Below are 20,950 nucleotides of genomic sequence, written 5' to 3' on the forward strand. Positions count from 1 at the left end.
AGTTAGCATATTGGCACAAATATCTTCAAATTGGTCGATTTGTCATGTTTTTACTTACTGGGTAGTTTACCAGAATTACTCAGATTTGAAATTGCATTGTCATGTTACACTTAAAACTGCCACCTACCAAAGTTTAGTTTAGACAGTGTCTGGAAGCCTGGGTGCTGAGTATATTCTCGTTTTTAAAAGGGAAGAGAAATGCCAGGATCTTTTACTTCCACTAAATTGACTGAAGCAGCTTTGTGAGGTTCTCTCTTGAGTTAGTGTGAACAAATCGTTAAGGGTCTGCCACCTCATGATAGTCCAAACCAGGGGGTCGATGCAGAGAAACTGCTTTTGTCTCACTTCTACAATCAGTTGTTTACAAAGTTCAACTGTTCTGACCCCTGTCCCTCAATGTGTTATTTTTCTCTTTTCAGGGTGCATCATTGTTTCATTTACACCCAAAGTTTCATTTCAAATCTCTCTTTCTCTTTCTGTCCCCAGTGCCATCTTGGGCCATTGTCTCCATCGCATTTGTGGCCATCATCCTGGTGCTAGCCTGCTGCTTCTGCATCTGCAAAAAGTGGATATTCAAGAAGAAAAATAAAAAGAAGGCAAAGACAAGGGCAAAAATGCTATCAACATGAGGACGTCATGATGGGACCAAAACCGAGGTAAAAACGTTCATAAATGTTGTTTGTTATAAGCATTTTCTCAGCAAATTATTAAGATTTAAATTCTAATCATTCATTTTAAGTTGGTCTTATTTTTTGCATGCATTAAGTTGGAAATTTGTATGTATGTCACTTTTATTTATAAGTTTATTATAATTATTTCAAATGTACATGTTGGTATATAATGTATTTTAGTTTATTGTTGACTGATGCTTTTACACTTAATTAAAACAAGCGTCCAGTTTAATTTCAGGGATGTAACTGGAAGTCATGTAGTGACTTTCATTTAAAACAGTATTTGACATTTGCCTTCTGAATTGGGTTCCTGTGAGTGTTTCCTTGTTCAAATAAGGACCTGCTCACTGTTGAAGAGTTGTGAGTAATGTTTGCTGTGCAATAAATGGTTTTCACCCCGAGAAAAGACATCCCTAATCATTAAACAAAGACAGCACAAGTCCAGCATAATGTATGTGCACTCCTCCCAAAACATTATTACGTTAATGTGAATGCATTAAATACACACCGATTAATGGATATGTCATATACTTTTGAGATATAACACATATAAGTACATTGTCAGTCAGTATGGCACAGTCAGATTCTGCTCCATCAGTGAAAGGCTATTTGTTGGGTAGCAGCTCCAAAACCTCAAATGTTAGATACCTTCAATCTATTTTGACAACAGTCCATAAAGTGTAGAAACAGTTAAGGGGATCAACACATATGTTTGTGCTTCATCCCTACAGTGACTGGAACAGCCTCCAGATTGCTCCTACTGGCTTTTTATAAGCAGGATTTTGTCCACACATGTTACTTTGTTGCGTTTTTGAAGTTTCCTGTCTGCTGCAAATCTTTTCTGGAAAACACAAATGTGTAGTGCCGCCATCCTTTATACAAGTGTGAATTTATTTATTTTTTTCAATACACTAGTGTGTCCCCAGCCTAAGAATATATTAATCCTGTTTCTCTTATTCATTAGAAGCAAATGCAGTAATTTCCTGTTCATTGCATACGGTTTTGAGCACAGGAGAAACCCCACATAAACTATAGTTTATGCTGTAATAAACTTCAGCTGTCATTGTTATTTATTATCAAGTAATCTATAATTTAATAAGAGTGCATATAGGTCAAGTCATTTCTCGTGGTGAGCCAGAAATGTGTGTTAACTTGTGTGTGGTTGTTTTAATTTGTGTTTTTTCCTTCTATGTCCTCCTTATCTGTGTTGTGTCTGATGACTGTTCGGGATGGTCACTGGCGGTAGGTTCCCAATTGCTGTTGGATCTTCTTAAGCCTGCTGCTCTGACGTTTCAAATAGCCTCTTGACAACAACTTACTCCCATAGAAGCTAATATATGTAACTATGCATACAGTACATGTATATCTGCTGTATATATGTGCATACTAACTACATATGCACATATATATGTATGGAAGAAAACACTGGGTCCGCAATGACAAAGTTGAACCACACTGATTTTATCCCAGGCAAAAGTCTCTTGGCTTTTGAATGTTAAATTTGCATTTCAAACAAGTGGCAGGAGGCAAACGTGAAATGATTGAGAGGCTCTACAAGTAAATGTTCTTTTGAAACTGGAGATGAAAAGCAACCTTTTGACTAAAGTAAAAGCGTGCAGTTGCATCTATCAATTCAGGTGAAATCAAGCCCATCTCATTTTACTCAAAGTAAAGTGATTACTCCTAAAAACATTTGCGTTTTTCTCAATCATTTTACTAGCATCAGATTTTCCACTGTAAATGAGACCAAATGTTTCAAATGAATTATTTTCAAAGGGAGGAGACTATATGGCTCAGTGGAAACTTTGAAGGAATCAGTGATGTTCAGCTTTTTGCTTTCACATTAGCAACCTGATAAATGAATAGGAGCAGGCCTGGAAGTACATTACAACCCCTTATTACCAACACCTCCCACCCACCGCTGGCATGATGCTTCTTAGCTTCCATCTACGTAGAGGGTTACATAAGCTTAAGGCTATGATGACAATGCAACTGTGTCTGAAGGCATCATTTAACTCAGGAATGGGAATTCACAAAAGAGCACCAATTTGTATGACAGAGAATGCTCTGCATGCCTGAAAAAAAGAGATATCTTGAAAAGGCAACTTTTGATGGTGAATGAATGTCTTTGATAAGTAGTGCCTCTTCTATCGCATGTTGTACAATACTGTCCTTGACCACCTCCTCACCAATCCCAGCCTCTACCCCCTTCACCTGCTACCACTCCCTTCACCTCCCTGCCAGGCTAAGGACACTCAAAGCTCACTATCTCTTCATACTCTTCTCAGTAACCAGTCTTCTTCAAATAACAAGGATTATGGTCTCTTCCAGATGTCTCCATCTTTCTTTGCCCAATCCATGTCTGTCCTTACATTTCTAATCCCTCCCCTCCTTTACCCATGCCTGCTCATAACTGTCATCTCTGAAACCATCATGTGATCTTTTCTCCCTTTAACTGGAACACTCACTGTTAGGACATCAAGGGACGAGGCCCGGGGCTTTTAATGCATCACAGAGCATGTCCTGGTGTTAACTGGTGTTTTAGTGCTTGCATTCCCGTTTTCCCTTATCTATCATAAAACAAGTGGCAGCTTTTACAGGTGTAGGTCCACAGGCAGGACCTGGGCGGGGAACGGCTGGCAGGGTGCTAGCCCGAGCGACAAACAGGCGACACTGACTATTGGTGGGTGTCTCCTTCAGGCCTTGAAGGATGAGGAGGATGCAGAGACAGGGTTGACTGAGACGGAGAAGAAAGAAGCTGAGCCCAAGGAGGACCAGAAACTGGGCAAATTGCAATACTCCCTGGATTACAATTTCACAGAGAACTCGGTAAGACACGGTTCTCCAGATCTTCCTGTCTGTGTGTCGTTGTTTCGAAAGCTCCTCCTGTGTAAGTATGGTCACACCCAGCCTCTGAGGTGGTCCAACTTATCATTACATCCAGAATAAAACTGATCCCATATTATGTACCGTTTTCCTGTAAGGCATTACCACTGCTCAAACTCAAGCTGTGCACTATTCATTATGTTGTACTGTAACTATTGTCTGTGCATTTACCAGTAAGCCTGTACCATAGGGATTTCCTCTGTAAATTTGTTTCTATCTTTCTGCTTGATTTACAATGGCCCCTCTAGATATCCATCTGCTTTGTTTTTCCACCCAATGAGTTTAAGAAGCCGTGCGAAGAAGAACATCAACTTCTGGGCTCCAGATGTTGTGTGACAGATAATAGACACGCTGCATGATCAGCAGAACCCCTCTCTGGGATGGCTAACTCCACATTATAAACAAGTGACACTCAGGGATTAGTCGTATTCAGCACTACACTTATAACTCAGCTTTATTTGAGAATGAACGTCGCAGGGTTTTTCCATCATATACTTGGCACTATTTAGCTAGAGTTCATAGAAAAGATAACATTTTTGTGAAAATGTGGAGGACATAATGCAATAAGACAAAAGACTCATGACAATTCATCTGTCTTATAATGGGACCAATTGCATCTCATTCAATGGGCATTATTGTGGTGAAAATAGGCTGCACGCTGCTGCTGTTGATAATGAATGGCTGACAGCTTTTACTCCATTGTGACAGTGACATAAAGTCTCAGTCCTTGCCCATAAACTCACACAAAGATACAGTGTATTAGCACGTAATTAGCATATTAGGTGCAGCAGCAATATAGTATATATAATGTAGTATAAGTAATGACTTACTAGTTATTGAGTCAACTGTAGTGCATTTTGTCGCCATCAACTAAATCTTCTGTTCAAATTGACCAAAGCACTTTAATAATGATAATATAGTACAATATTTTTTTCCCCCTCTCTATTGGCATTACTTTGGACCGTACTATTGTGCACTGTCATTTAGTAATGTTCAGGGAACTGTTAATGTAGTTATTTCTTGAATGCATGAATCATCTTTAGAGACTTGATCTCATGCAGTGACCGTTTGGCTGTGTGTGTTTGACACAAGTGGAAAAGTGCCGCAGATCAAAGTGAGGACAGACACTGAGGTCTGTAGATGCAGCCTCTGGTGCTGATGACACTGGCTTTAAACACTAATGAGACTTTGGTTTTGTAAAAGACCCAAATCACTCAGAGAGCAGTGACGCGGTGAGATCAGGCAAATACACAGCAAATGAAGCACAAAGAGAGCTCTTAGCACAGCGGGAAGGGAATTATAATGCCATTCCTACTTTCAACATCATTACCATATTCATTGCTTTCTTTGCCAGTCAAGAGCAGGCCATTTGTATTGTGTCCAGACAGAATATATGAATTTCAGTGTCATTATGAAGCAATGAATTTTAACACATTCTCACTTAACCTCACCAATATTCTCCAAAATGCTACTGTACATTTTTGTATTTACCTCATGCATACATATGACAAAATGAAAACACCCAAATATTCCAAACATACTAAAATGAAATTAACCATCTCTCTTGCAACCATGCACCATATGAAAAAGCTCTAGAAAGACTCAAACAACTAATACCGAATATCTGCTCACTACTGCATCCAACCATTCATAGACCATGGCTGTTAAAGTCAAAAAGCCCTTTAATTACATTTTCCAATTTGATTAACGACCATGCAGTTTGTTATTTTATGACTCAAAGTGAAAATGAGCAAATTAAAGACATTACCTGGTTGATGAGCTTTTAATTACTCCTTCTAGTATTCACAGAAGCAAAATAACATCTTATTAGTGCTCTGCGTGAAGGAAATAAATTTTGAGTTTTAGTTATTCTGAATCACCCACTGAACACATGCTGTTTTTTTTTTTTCTTTAATTTTCATTATAAGCCACGTAAATAAAAAATGTTTTTGAAATTATTTATGGGAGGACATATGAGGTGATATACATCCATGGTTCTGAAATCAAAACCTCAACTTTGCAAAGATGACAGCTATAATAATTGTGTGTCATCTCTTTGATATGCATTCTATATAACACACGGCTGTAAGATGCATTTAGGGTGCAATTACATTGAGTCTGCTCTATTTATTGAATCCATGACAGGAACTCATTTGAGTGTTTGCGGTGATAATGTCGGGGAAACGGTGCATAATCTGGAGAGCAGTTAATTATTCTATGATGCACCATCTGTTCCTCAATGCATTTTCTTGTGCTCACTCTGTCATGTATGATTAACGTGTTTGAAACATTGTGTGTGTCAATGTAATCAATACACAATTCTACCATTAAATATTACTTGCTCAGATAAAACCGTATGGGTATTAAGTTTACATTTGTGCACATAATATACATAAGGATTTTTGTTTATTTGAAGATATTATTATTGGTTTCACAATGGGGCACATATGTTGGTTTAATTAATAGTAATAAACAAAAGAGACAGCCCAATTTGTTACGGTAGATCAAGTCTGTTCTAGTGGTATTTCCCACTTAAGTTGCATGGTCCACTCTGCTGCATAGCCTGGTATGGGAGTGCCCTGATGGCAGTCTGACAGCTGTACAGCTCCATGGCTCAGTGCCTTGGTCAGCCTCCAGATTGCCCGTTTGATGGCGGCTGATAGGAAGTTGATTGACTGACTAGCTGGGCCTTCTGAGAGCTCTTTGAGTGGAAGCTCTGACTGGCAGCTCAATCAGCCTCCCAGCCTCCCCCATTGTGGTTATCAATTATCAGCCTCAGGTAAAGAGAAACTTCCCTCATTGCAAAGCTGACACGTACTGACCTTTGCTAACTCTGTGGCCACTGGCAGCCCAGCAGACATGACCTTCTCATAGTGGCACCACATCTCAGCCCACTGACACCAACTCATCCTCATCTGACACCAGAAAGAATAATGACTTCCACATTAACAAGGCGGTGCCCCTGCAGTTTCCATAGTGCATATAGGTGTCTGTCAGGACACTGAAACCTGTGATAATGTCACCTGTGTGCACAAAGTCTCATTTAACCTTTATCTTTCTTTCTTAGCTCATAGTGGGGATCATTCAGGCGGCAGAGTTGCCCGCTATGGACATGGGCGGCACTTCTGACCCATACGTAAAGGTCTACCTGCTGCCTGATAAGAAGAAGAAGTTTGAGACCAAGGTCCACAGAAAGACCCTCAATCCTGTTTTTAATGAACAGTTTACGTTCAAGGTAAATAACTCACATAAAGCAACATCTTAGAAGGTGATTTTTCTATTTAATAAATGCTCATTTCCACAGTCTTATTTGGCATGCAGCTTGGTGCAGACAGTAAGCAGGTGGCACAATAACAAGCTCTAGACAGAATATCCTTTTCCTGGCATTCCTGACCGCTCACATCCTGTATACACACATAGATAGCTCTTGTATAACTCGCAACCCAGCAAGCCCACTTTAAATGCATATGTATTTTACACTGAAGTTGCATGACTGGAAAGATTGGTCCTGTTGTACATATGAATTTTAAAATCCTGCTGGTAAAAATGGCTTTCAAGATTATTTATAAAAACAGATTTAAAGTGGTAATGACAATTCAAGGAGTTGCATAATCATAAATAAAAATATATTTTTGGGTGGGCCAATGGGTAATAATGGACTCAGACTTGAACTTTAACACATCAAATCAGTAACATCTTCAGCTTTTTACCACCTAAAAACATTGCAAAAATCAAAGGTATAGTGTCAAAGCCAGACTTAGAGAGACTTAGCCATGCATTTGTCTCCAGTAGGTTAGACTACTGTAGCGGCCTGCTCACTGGCCTCTCCAAACGTGCGTTAAAAAAGCTGCAGTACATCCAGAACACTGCTGCTCAGATCCTGACTAGAACTAAGAAGTACGAGCACATAAGTCCTGTGCTCAGGTCTCTGCACTGGCTTCCTGTAGCTCAAAGAATAGACTTTAAAGCAGCTCTGCTTGTGTATAAGTCTCTCCATGGCCTAAGTCCAAAGTACATCTCCGACATGTTAGTGCCATATGAACCATATCGCACTCTGAGGACTTCAGGGACCGGCCTCCTGCTGGTGCCCAGAGTCAGGACTAAACATGGAGAGTCAGCGTTTTCAGTTTTCAGTTTTATGCAGCTAAAACCTGGAACAGTCTTCCTGAAGATGTCAGACAGGACTCTACTTTGACCATGTTTAAATCCAGGCTCAAAACGGTTCTGTTCAGCTGTGCATACGACTGAAAGGTTTTTATTCTGCACTCTTCTCTTTTAATGGTGAATTTATGATGATTATTTGTGATTATTTATGTTTTGATTTGTGTGATTTTAATGTCTTTCTTATTCTGTAAAGCACTTTGAATTACTTTGTGTACAAAATGTGCTATACAAATAAACTTGCCTTGCCTATACTCCTATTCTAATCAGTACATTTTCTGTTGTCTTAGGTGCCATATGTAGAGCTCGGTGGAAAGACGCTTGTAATGACAGTGTATGACTTCGATCGCTTCTCCAAACACGACGCTATCGGTGACATCAAAGTGCCAATGAACAAGGTGGACTTCAGCCACATAACAGAAGAGTGGCGAGATCTGCAGAGCGCTGAGAAGGAGGAGGTATGGCCCAGATCGACAATCACATAAACAGTTTAAGGTCAACTGCATTTTAAGGTCAAGGGTCACATTTTACATTTCAACATCTTGTATTAACATTATGCTAACATTTACAAAATCACTGTCATTATTTCTGATGTGTTTGTGCTCAAACCATAAATGCAGTAGCGTGGCTGATGTAATCCATCTCTCGCAGAAATGTCACTTAATCAGATGTCCACACTTCCCCTTCAATTAATAGAGTATGACTTTCCAGGCAGCAGTTCAGGAGATTCAATTTTCATGGTAAATGTCATGGCATATAGCATGTGTTGCTATGAGAACCCTTTTTTATCTCTCATTTAGTTTAAAATAAAGGTTAATTACAATAATACAGAACCAAATGTGCTTTTTAAAGGAAATGGGTATATTTTAAATTTTTCTAGACAAGACAAGGGCTCTGCAGTTTGCTGAGGGCAGCTCTGGCTTCCACCCCTCAATTAAATATTTAACAGGTCCTTGCTCCAGCTCTAATGAAGTGGCATTTAGAAGTTACAGATAATGATTACAGGCTGGGAAGTTATCAAACAGTATTGTTAAGCACTGTGCACCTATCCCTCTTTTGCAAAGCATTGTACTCATGCATTAGTAACATCAGATTACCATCAACTTTGCATTGTCATACCAATAAAATGTAATTGTCTTGCTTCTGATTGGTAAATTAATATGCAATTTCCAGTTACCTGTCACTGTACTTTGGAAGACAAATTCAGCGCATTATTTAAGTAACCCATCTTAAGTGCAGACCAGAGTTAAATGTTAGGGTCAAATATGAGTGACCAAGTTCCGTAAGTGACCTTATACTGAAAAAACAACAGGTGGCATTTACCTGGGAAATATAAAAGAGCATAGTCTCTCCTGTGGACAAGTAACAACAGCTTTTACTGCCACCAGAGCCGGATCTAACCTTCAGGGGGCCCTAAGCAAAATTTGACTTGGAGGCCCTCGCCAGTTCAGTGCCACTCGGACTAAAGTATTGATTATTCACATTCTGCAAAGTAATGCACACAACTGTCATCTGCACTAATGTGCGATACCTAGCAGACAGTAAACCAATAAGGCATTTATTTAACTTTTCTGGTTATCAACCAGTTCCTCCCCTGAATATATATATATATATATATATATATATATATATATATATATATATATATATATATATATATATATATATATATATATATATATATATATATATATATATATATATATATATATATATATATATATATATATATATATAATATATATATATAATGTGTGTATATGTATGTGTGTGTGTGTGTGTGTGTGTGTGTGTGTGAAAAAACACATGTTTACGTTATTCATTTCAAGGCAAAAGAAGTGAGACAAAGACAAGACAACAGACAAACATGTAGTATACTTACATCATGCTGTTTTATTGTGTTCATGCTGTCGCTGAGATGTGTTTATGAGTGAGGGAGGAGGGAGGGGTCGAGGCACGGCAGCTTGCCATATTGTACTAACTCATTGAGTGGATGAGAAAATAATATGTAAACTGAGGACCCCTTTTTGTTGTAACTACAAGATGATTGACAGATAGACAAGAATGATGAAATTATCAAATGCCTTTTGCCTTTTGCAGCTTCATTGCCCTGCACAACTTGTGCACTCTGCATATAGGAAGATCCAGCTCTGACTGCCACTGAGCTCTTTTGTTTAATAAGGTGTATGTATTTTGTGACATTTTACAACACATCAAAAGAGTAACTGTTGGTCTGTTGGTTTTGATAGTTGGATAAAAAATTTAATTCCATTTGTTATTTACAAAAAAAAATAAAAAAATAATAATAATATAAATAATAAAATAACAATTTCTTTTAGTTACCCCGAGAAATATCTGTGTTAAAAGGATGTAAATTTTAGACAGCAAATGTGTATTTAGTATTGATCCATTCATTCGTGTTGTATGTGTGCTCCACAGCAAGAAAAGTTGGGCGATATCTGCTTCTCTCTGCGTTATGTCCCAACTGCTGGCAAGCTGACGGTGGTCATCCTAGAGGCTAAGAATCTGAAGAAGATGGACGTGGGAGGTCTTTCAGGTAAAGAGGAATTCATCTGCACACACCTAACCTCAGTAAGCACTCCAGCACTCTCACTGTGATGCTCTCAATGAACTAATGAACACAGCGGGCAGTAATAAACTCAATGTCACAGTAATACCGTGAAAATATGTGTCTTTGCAGTGGCTCACAAACACCACGTAGGAGTGTTGTGATGTCATGGTAACAGAGCATGCTGATGGGAGAGGAGTGGAATTCTGCCTCAGACGCCCACAAGTTCACAGCATTCACAAACAACATGGGGCCGCAACACTATGTATTAGCACAGGACAGAAATAGTCACTGGAAACAGAGTAGACCTTATACTGCATACTCCTATCAAAACATATGTAACATTATATTTAATTACAAACATTAGTTTGGTCAATAAAGAATGGTCTTGAGAAACATTTTAGCCCTAATAGGTTGGAGATATATCAAATACTGATAATATTGCAATCGTTGTTTTGGAGATTACAATATTATCAGTAAAAATTGAAAATTGAGCATTGTCAATAACAACAAACTATTTTAAAAAGGCTGCAATATATCTAATTAGAATTAAAATAACACTCTATAACAGGGTTTATGCTGTTATATCTGATCTGATTCATTTTACAATCTCAACCAAATATTTACAGGCAAAACACATTTACTATGGATTACCATCATTTTGAGGTATTCATTTTTAACCATATTAACCCTTGGCCTAGAAAATTAAAGTTTGGTTTGGTTTTCATCAAATCTTATTGATGTAGGTCCTGCTGTAGGTACTGCAGGAAACTTTTACTATTAGTGATCAATTTTGCAATAAGGCCCAAGACCAATACATTTTTCAAAGTTTTACATGTAACTTTTTATGTTGTGCTACTGTCATACCGCTACATCTCCATCTGAAATGACTGCCTAATAAAATAATGGGGTTTGGAGTCCGACAGTCCCTTACTCTCCACCGCTCCATCACCTCCTTGACTTTCTACAGAGGCTTCATTTCAAATTCCCAGTGCACTCTTTTCTCTCGCCTCGGCTCCTTTTGGTGCAATTACCATACACCTGGGCCCACTTGCTTTCTGCCCAACAGCCGCTTCTCCATCTTGGCCTAAGTGCCCTGCCGAAGAGTAATATAGTGCACATTAAAAGGTAGCAGCTCACTTTCAGGCTGGCTGAGCAGATATTTGGTTGTTAAAAAATATGCAGTTTCTGGTATGACCTGTGCTTTTCTGTAATGTTAGAAACTGAGATACCAGAAAAAAATGAAGAGAAAAGTTTAAGTGAGGACTGTTTAATTCAATTTATTTTGTGTTACTCCAAATTCACAACAGTAGTTACCTCGTAGGTCCTAATAAAATTGTTTATTTAAAGAACAGAAAGTTAGAAAATCAGATGGTGAAACAGTTAATTACAGACAATCAGAATCAGAAGAGTTTTATTTCTTCTGACAAGCACATCAAACAACATTCACAAGAAACAAGCAAATGGAAAACTATCCCAGAGCATCCCCTGTACTTACATCCTCCTTCTCAGCAACAAAAAATTCCACAAAACCCTGTGGGAAAAAAAGAGAAACCTCTAGTAAAATCACGATGAAGGAGAGATCCACCCCCATGGACGGACAGGCTGTAGATGTGTCCAGGACTGGAGCATTCTTTTTACAGATCAAGTTCAAGTCTGTAGAGCCAGAGTCCATTTAAGGTGCTATGCTTCTTCTTGAGGTTTCTCTTTTTCCGTATAGTACTAGCACCGCACAGTTCTAATTATAAACAACCATAAATATTCTAAATTGCACTTGAGTTTGATTGTAGCAGATCCTTGCTCTGCGAGTGTGTCCTTAAAAGAGCAGCAGATGGATGAAATAATGTGCAGGTCCCTAATAACAATAATTAGCTTCTATCCACAGGGTGCCTTAAGGAGGAGGACAAGTAATTGATGGCCCAGGATCAGCCTTCTGCTCTATTGTCATCCTGTTTACCATGCCTAATTATTGCTCACAGAGGAAGATGGGGGTATTACCATTAACCAATGTATAATCAGAAATAATTCTTTTCATTGGCTCTTAGTGAATCACCCTCCAAATGTTCCCTCATGCTGTGCTCTCACCCAAACCCTTGAAATACATTTTGTTTGTATAAATACACTGAGACTTACTTAAATATGATTGATGTGTGCAGCAGTATGCTCTTTAGTTGTCTCCTTAGACTCAGACTAATTTTAGCTTCTTATAGACATGTCACTTCTTTCACTGCTATCTCTCAGCACATGGTAGCGCGTGTGTTCATTAGCAGTCCACATTCATTTCTTCAGTCATCTTAAAAGTCTGGTGGGTAGTGCATCAGTCTATTTTGAAAAAAGAAATATGTGATAAAAGCCTTCTACTGTAGCTACACAAACTACCAACAAATCTTCAACCTCCTGCTGTTGTATCATGTTATCTGCTGCGCTCAGACTCTGACACTCAGGCTTATTGTCTGGTTAGAATGGTGCATTTACAGTGTCCCAGCTAGCAGCATGCTGCACTATTAAAGGTGACTCACACTTAAGACTAAGTGTCTGAAGCCGTGAGTGCTCAGGCCGGGCTCCTGTGCATCTCTGCTGCTTCTATATTTCCCAGTGAGCTGACACATAACCAGGTTAAAGGGGCCTATGGGAGCACATCGCTGCGTAACTGTGATAATGAACCACCAAAGTACTGATCTCTCACAGCTGCAGGCTCTATTTGTTTTCATCCTTTGGAAACTTGACTTCTCTAAAATTCATCGAAGCACAAACATTTATGATGCAAAGCCCTTAGAGAAGCAAGCCATTTAAAACTAATTAGGGAATACAGAATACAGTTTGCTGGTGTGCATTCTTTCAGATTTTGCTTCAGTGCTATCTGTTTCAAAGATGTAGCTAATGAGCTTAGGAACTGTTGCAGAGGGATTTCCAAGCCTTTACATAATTAAGATACATTGCACAACTGCCTTGTTGTTCATCTTTCTCACAGGTTCAAGTGCACATTAAAGTCAGTCTGAAAGAGTGTGATGTACTGTCTACATGGCAGATTGCAAAAAGACCTATCGATTTTTTTTATTTCCTATTACACACATGGCAGATCATTATATACAACATAATAGTAAAGTAGCACAATAACTATAAGCTTTAGATAAATTGAGGCTAATGTCTGTGCATTGCCTCATAAGATGAAGACCTATATTTTGGACTTGGATGTGTGTCTGTGGAGCGTGTGTGCTGTACACATATATGTGAAAAGGAGCCCTTGCATCATGAACACTGCTATTCACCTATAAAATGGCAGAGATTACATCCGTCTGGGATGAAACGGCAAAATGGGCCGGATATGAGCTTCACTGAGCCTCCCAGAACTCAATAAAGCCAAGCCCTCATCTGCTGGCCACAAAGATAAGAAGTGCCTGGATAGCAGCGATGTGGTGCCACAGGTGTCTTCTCTTTTGGGCTCTTTCAACGTTAGAAGTGGTTATCTTGCATAATTCCATTCAGCTGTTGCATTATATTTATTCAGAGCCACTCACCAGTACAAGGGGACACCTGACACATTTGTGAAATGCGTTGGATGTATTTGTCTTTGGTCGTCATTCATGAAGCTTAATAAAAGGTACAATCTGACTTTAGCTTATGTATAAAAAACTGTTTAAAAAAGATCAGGACAGGTCATCATATTTACATAAATCATATTTACATAAATCTATAGTCATTTGCATTCTCACTGAAATATAGAAATTACCAAGACATTTGTTTATGCACATTTCCCTGTTTGGTTGAGCAAAGTATTATTTGTTCATCTGTTGTATGAAGCCACGGGAATTACTTTTTTTTTTTTTAATAACAGCTCTTGTTATGCCAACATGATTGAAACTTTCATATTGTTAATTGTTCCCTTGCTACCCCAAAATTGTTGTGCATGGAAAAAAACATATAATCAAGAGGAAAAAAAAGGCTGTGCTAATCACTTTTTTAAACCAACTAGTGAATTACGCATCTGGCCTTTTGTAGTTGTGCATTAATACACAGACACACAAAACAATGAGTCATGGCAGTTTGATGAAGCTAAACAAATCAGCAGAAGTGTGTCAAATACCCCGAATCACTGGACTGTTTTCAGACACACACACACTTTACCTGATTGCCTCAAAGTGGATAAGGACGGGAAGAGAGACCACTATGTGCCACTTGAGATGGCCCGGACAGATGGAAAATGAGGCTCTTGAATAAATTGGTTTAACTGACTGATAAAGCACAAAGCCATAATGTGAGAATGTAGAAATGGCTTATAGCAATATGATTAACTGTGTTTTTGTTATGCAGATCCATACGTGAAGATCCACCTGATGCAAAATGGCAAGAGGCTTAAGAAGAAGAAAACGACAATCAAGAAGAACACCCTCAACCCTTACTACAATGAGTCCTTTAGCTTTGAAGTCCCGTTTGAACAAATTCAGGTATGGAGATTTGTGCTGTAGTGTTTTCTAACTACTCGACATTAATATTTATCAAATCAGATGTGTTAATGGTGCACTGTGTAACTTCCCTGGGAGTGGGTCTATCACCTGCTTGTCACTGTGGCATTGAACTTACTTGGTAACTACATCAGTGGAGAGATGACTCTATTGACAATATTGAAATTTGATGGCACGATTACCAGGGCCAAAATAATTGCGATTAACGATTATATCACAATTATGAATTACTGACTGTTTAAAAAAATGGGCATGAATAATTATAATTTTAATATTACGAACAGATTCCCTATTTTAAACAGCTGTTGTAGAATTGTCTTTTGTTATAAGTGAAAACAACAGTGATCTAGAAGAGCTCATCAGGAATACGTAGATTTTTTCTGCACATTTTGGTGATATAATGACGATTATCCTTGTTGGCGATAATCATGATTATATTAAATGATTATCGTCTACCCATATTTTTGTGTATTGCCCTTTCTACATGTTGAATCACATACTTGATTTGATATGTTTTCTATGTGTCCATAGCTCCACAACCAGGCAGCATTAAGCCAGGTTTTTTTTCTTTTTCAGAATGTTATGAAATATCACTGAGCTGAAATATCAGTGGATCTGCTCAGGCATGGCAGCAATAAAGTAAATTGATTCAAATTGTCACAGCTCACAAATTATACTTTTTGGCCACAAAACTATTCATTTCATTTTAAACTGTTATGATCCCAATCAAGCTTAATCAAACAAGACACCATTTCTCTACTCATTCAAATATGTTTTTAGCATTTACACATCTTATCACATCACCACTCCCAAGGTCCAGCAAAAAGGACTTCAAAATTAAACAAACTCTGAATCAATTTGAGGCATTTAACACTAAAAGTAGAAATCGTAATTCTGATTTTAAAGAAACCAATAAGTAATTTAATGCATTAAAACATTTTCATAATCAATATTTCCTTTTTGGGGCTTGTGCAACAGTTGGTCTGATTTAAAAATCCTTCAGGGATTTTTAATTACAAAGTCATTATGTTTTAGAGAACTGACACTGTTTAATTTCTTAATCAATTTGCTAGAAGCTATGTTTCCATCGAAATAAAAGCTGCAAATTAATCTCTTTTTTTAATCAGCATGCGGCGAACTATTCATTTAAACCTGTTCAGTGGACCTCAGTAATTAGTCTTTAGATTTTAACTTCTGTAAAACTCGCACACAATTTGGTTTGGTTGTCCCCAGAGAAAGCACTTCCAACAGTGTTTATTTTGCATCGCTGAAACCAATCACAGAGAACTCTCGTGAGCAGCAGATGACATTAGTTGCGCCTTAATGGCAAATTAAACAATACTAATTGCGTGAATTGTGATATTATCAAAATTGTGATTTCTTTTTAATCACATGGATATACGAGTGTTGAATTTTCTCTTTTAGTACTATGACAACAGTAGTTAAAAGTGGACATACAAACACTACACTATAAAGCTAACTTACAATTATATGAAAGTAATGTAAAAGAGCAACCAGATAAACCACAGGGTCACCTCTGATAAAAACATTTACTACATTATGGAGTCAGAATACTTTTGAATCAATGTCAAGTTTAGTATTTCGCATCTTAAAATTTTTACTCTCTTTTCTATGAAGTAATAACTCAATCCCAAGCTCCATAGAGACAAGAAGGTGATGAATCCTCCATGCAAATTTACTTAGTGCACCTTTAACGTATGATTAAACTGTCATTATTTAACGCATTGTTCCTGAATATGTTGTCATTTTGATGGATAACGCTCTCTATTTCACTACCCTGACTTTCCCATCCTCTCACTTGTGTCCACAGAAAGTGCAGGTTGTTATAACTGTTCTAGACTATGACAAGATCGGCAAGAATGATGCAATTGGGAAGGTCTTTGTGGGCCTGAACAGCTCAGGGACAGAGCTGCGCCATTGGTCCGACATGCTGGCCAACCCGAGGAGACCCATCGCCCAGTGGCACGTGCTCAAGCCAGAAGAGGAGGTGGACGCGCAGCTCTCCACCAAGAAATAGACAGGGGCCCTTTCAGCACCTGCCTTGTAGTACTCTTTAGCCAGTATGTGTAAATACCTCAGTGATATATAGGCCCATTTATGTAATCTGCCCCTCTACCTACATTCAAGCTTTATTGCCCCTTAATTCTATCCACAATATGATTTGTTCTAGTTCCCTGTGGCCTCCCAAATCAATTCTTGTTTTCTACAACAGTCATTCCTTTATGGGTTTTATTCAGGTTTGTTTTGTTCCATTGTCATTACCCAGTTGGCCCTGACCAAAAGCCCCTTCTTTTAAGCAATATGATCTGTATAGATAGCGCATGACTGAAAGAATTTATTGTACCACAGTTGTATATATAAGTATGCAGACAAAATGATTTCTAGTTTATGTGTTTGTATGTTGTTACCCGTTTCCTAATCTGTGTATATCTTGATGTTTTTAATAAGATGTTCTATTTTAAATTATGTAAATGCAGATATAGAGGAAAGCCAATATTATGTATATCCCAGGATATAAAGATTCTACCTTATTACCTTATTGCATTCCACAAAAATTCCAACCTACGAGATGTTAGTGGAAATATATGGACATTGTAAAAGCCAATGTTCGGCTTTATATAGTTATATATTCAGATGATTCACTGCAGTAAAGGCCAACCTTTTCACATATACTGTATGTGTACATGAAATCCAAAATAAGGCCATTAACTACTATGGTTCTGTAGGACAAAATTATGCTGCTGGAAATTATACAAGCACATGATTTCTTACGTTTTATACTTGTTCAGAAAACCTCTGTTGAGTTGATTGCAAGCTGGTAAGAGTCAATACAAACCAGTTAGTATCCTGTTAATTTCACGCCTGGCAAAATCTGGAGGGTACTTCATTTATTTTACATATCATACCACAAAAGTAGACCCAAATAATACTCTACGCCTTTAGAAAAAAAGTCCTGTTTTTAAAAAAGCACCAACTTGTAGCCATTGTGTCCTTAATGCTCGTAGTTGTAACTTCTTACTTTGAACAGCCTTGTCATTGTTAGAGGTGTCCTACACTTCACCTGGGGTCAGAGGAAGAAAATATAAGTTTTGAGAGACTCTTTAAAGATGAATATTTTTAAAGCAATTTAGCGTCTTAACTATTTTTCGTAATCTGCATGATTTTTTTTACAAAGGCTAAAAAAGTTGTGATCTTTTTGACACTGGGGGCTGTCTCTATACTATATAGGTTACTGTGCCCTTGCCTTCAATCAAGAGTTACACTTGAGGTTGCTGTGTATACATTACAGTTAACTGACTTATGTGAGGTGAATTCTGAAAAACACTGCCATTTTCGAGAGGCTTCTCATATGTAGGGCCTCTCATCATGCACACTACCACTTCCTATAGTGGACGTAGCTTTGGCAATGTCTTTGGCTGCACCGGTGCCCTCAGTCGCAGTCTTTGCTTTCTGTTGCCTTCTTAACAGTGACAATAGAGCTAGCCTTGTTAAAACTGCCAATTTACCTTTCACGTGGCTGCTGTTTGCACTGGAAGTCTTTGAACTAGTTTGTTGACTTTACAAACCATTACTTAGTGTGGTGGCTTTCTTCCTTCTACCAGCAGGAGACCCTTCCACCTGCTCAATCAGATGAAAATGGGAAAGTAATGACAAATCAGTTAGTTTTGTTTTTGTTGTTGGTGTGCTGCTACACTAAAGGAGAAAACCGTAAAAGTTAATGGTCTATGTAGGCGATTATCACGTCCTTTACTACGGGTCCAATCTAAAGAAGGAACAAGTTTAGTCCATGAAAACCATAAAGTCTCTTATCTTGGAGGAACCTCTTGAATATACTCAATGCTATAGCTTCAGGAGGGCGTATACATGTTTTCAATGTTATTGTGTAGTTGATAGCACTATTATGAAAAGCTACTTGTCATTCCATAGGAGTCTCTTGAGGACTGCTTTGTGTATCACTGTGACTGCCGTGTGTGCTTATAGAGATGTAGATTTATCAGTAGGTAGCGATACAGTCTGTTCTGTAGTGATGTCGTAGCGTTTAATTCCATTTTCCCTTCTACATGCAGAGAGAGAGAGAGAGAGATTGTGGCAGTGCTTGCCCTTGAACAGGCATAAAGAAAATACATAAATATGACAAAAAGGCCGGATGTTTTTTGGATCGCTTCACACAGCATTTTGTTGAGCACTGTGCAATACTTCTATGTTCATCCCATAGTGTTTGTGGGTGGCATTACCCCCCCAAAAAGACCCTAACCCTAAACGGATGATCCCAGTGAGTGCGTGACACAGCAGACTTAGATTCAGCCTGTAGGTTGGAGTTTGACATCGTTTGAACTCTTTGTAGGGTTTCTCCATTTTTACAGGTTTGTTTCTCTTCTTGCACACAGTTGCAGCATCAGGAGTTTCAGGGAGTATTAGTTACACCAAACTAGATGCTATGTTTAAAAAGCCCCTCCAAATGGCGTGTACATATTTACAAAGTCTAGTCCAAATGTATCTAGAAGAAAGTGTCCTGAACATGACTACCACAAAGATTCTATTGATCATCCATGAACTGTACTTCATCTCTTGTTTACGTTCATGGATTGTATGAACATTTATTTTCTGTGTTCTTTATATTGTTGATTCAAAGTCCCTTTTTATATTTGAGATGAATGTACAGTATGAAACTGTTTGTGTGGATTTCTTTTACCTTGAGATTATATGTACTTTGCACTTTTTGTTCATAGTTTTCAAATGTATTCATATTAAATATAGATTTTATTTATTTTACATGTTTACTTGTGTACATTCATGACATTTAGAACAGCTTCAGATATAAATATATGTGGTTTACAGATACAGATGAATCCTGTGTTAATATAAATGCACAATTTTAACTAATCGGATGATACAATAACTATTCTGAATTAAACAGAAATAAATGTTTTCAATATTCAGGGAATTGACAAATGAGTAGCATTGCAGAACGCATTCACTTGCGAGGTGTGTGGAAGTCCTCTGAAGCATAAGCCATTACCTGCACTGCATTGCAATGCTACAGTCATGACAATGTCCCTACCAAAGTATGAATGCATAAACTCCAGTCCTGTCTTGTAAAATAACTTATAAGCTCTCTGTGCAACAAGGAACTAATGATTCTTTCCAGTGAGACCAACAAACGCCACACTGACCTTTTACAAAGCTGTGTAAAGTATTAGAATCTGATGCTGTAGAAAGATCCTAGTTGCCTTTGTGTATATCAACTGCCTGCTTGAGTATTTTGTGTGTGAAATTTTCTCTGTACTCTTGTAAAACTGTTTGGGGTGTTTTTCCTGCCATATCGCCCGCTGTGACGTGGGCTGCTGACAGTTATATTTGCTGTGTATACCTTCATTTTGATGAGGTGTTTTACAGTTTTGTTTCACTTTGTGTAGTGATTAACTCTGTGGAGTTTTCTGACTGTTGTTATATAACTTCATATACACAAATGATCAATAAAATGTTTTATTTCCTGTTGATACAGAACATGACTTGAATTATGTTATTTTGCAACAACAGAATAACTGCGACACACCTGTAGTGCCAAATAAACCATACACTATTTTTTTTTAAATTCACCTACACATGTGTGGCATGTCCACGCAAAAATTAATGATTAATTTCTCATGTCCATCGAGAATTGGGTGCTTTCTTAGTTTGATCCTGGTTTAAGACCAGTTTAGCCCTGATGCAAACATAGGTTATGTTAGTTCATGACAGGTTCAGGACAGGTATAACCTATAGTTCCGTATACAGTTCTTCACCATATTGATGTGCACAGAACAGGGACAGGATCTACTACGTTGTAAACAGGCCAATACTGCCATCTGCAGGCAGCCACGCAGCACAAAGAGAGTCGAGGCCGCCTTTGTTGACGCTCCTACAGTCTGCAGACTCAAGTCTTGGACTACATAATGTTCAAAAATGTTGCATAGAATTTTTCCAGAAACACGTAAAAATCCGCTGCTTGCTGTGAAGTGACGAGGGCCGCCGTTTTTGTTCGGTAGTGTTGAACCTATTTCTGTTTTTAGGTCGGTTTTGATCAATTCTGCTGTTTAATGAATAAAAACATCAAATTATGATCCAGCCTATTTATCCTATATTACAGATATAGAATATGTAACAAATTATTATTTTGTCTAACTCCGTTCATGGTT

At 38.1% G+C, this 20,950-nt stretch overlaps 1 protein-coding gene across 1 annotated transcript; it reads left to right on the forward strand.

The window, feature by feature from the left end:
• Positions 1-1,900: 1,900 nt before the first annotated feature.
• On the forward strand, positions 1,901-20,270 carry syt1a (synaptotagmin Ia). Its single transcript, XM_055231544.1, has 7 exons — positions 1,901-1,913; positions 3,187-3,500; positions 6,625-6,792; positions 8,009-8,176; positions 10,158-10,275; positions 14,599-14,732; positions 16,582-20,270. The coding sequence occupies exons 1-7, from the start codon at positions 1,901-1,903 to the stop codon at positions 16,786-16,788; spliced, it is 1,122 nt and encodes a 373-aa protein (XP_055087519.1). The 3' UTR covers positions 16,789-20,270.
• Positions 20,271-20,950: the final 680 nt, after the last annotated feature.

This window comes from Periophthalmus magnuspinnatus, chromosome 23 (genome assembly GCF_009829125.3).
Source record: "Periophthalmus magnuspinnatus isolate fPerMag1 chromosome 23, fPerMag1.2.pri, whole genome shotgun sequence".
NCBI lineage: Eukaryota > Metazoa > Chordata > Actinopteri > Gobiiformes > Gobiidae > Periophthalmus > Periophthalmus magnuspinnatus.

What these genes read in the sequence shown, in the direction of transcription:
- syt1a (XM_055231544.1), top strand. An exon ending in GGACGTGGGAGGTCTTTCAG is followed by an intron (nt 10,276 to 14,598) that starts GTAAAGAGGAAT and finishes TTTGTTATGCAG; the next exon opens with ATCCATACGTGAAGATCCAC. An exon ending in TCCCGTTTGAACAAATTCAG is followed by an intron (nt 14,733 to 16,581) that starts GTATGGAGATTT and finishes TTGTGTCCACAG; the next exon opens with AAAGTGCAGGTTGTTATAAC.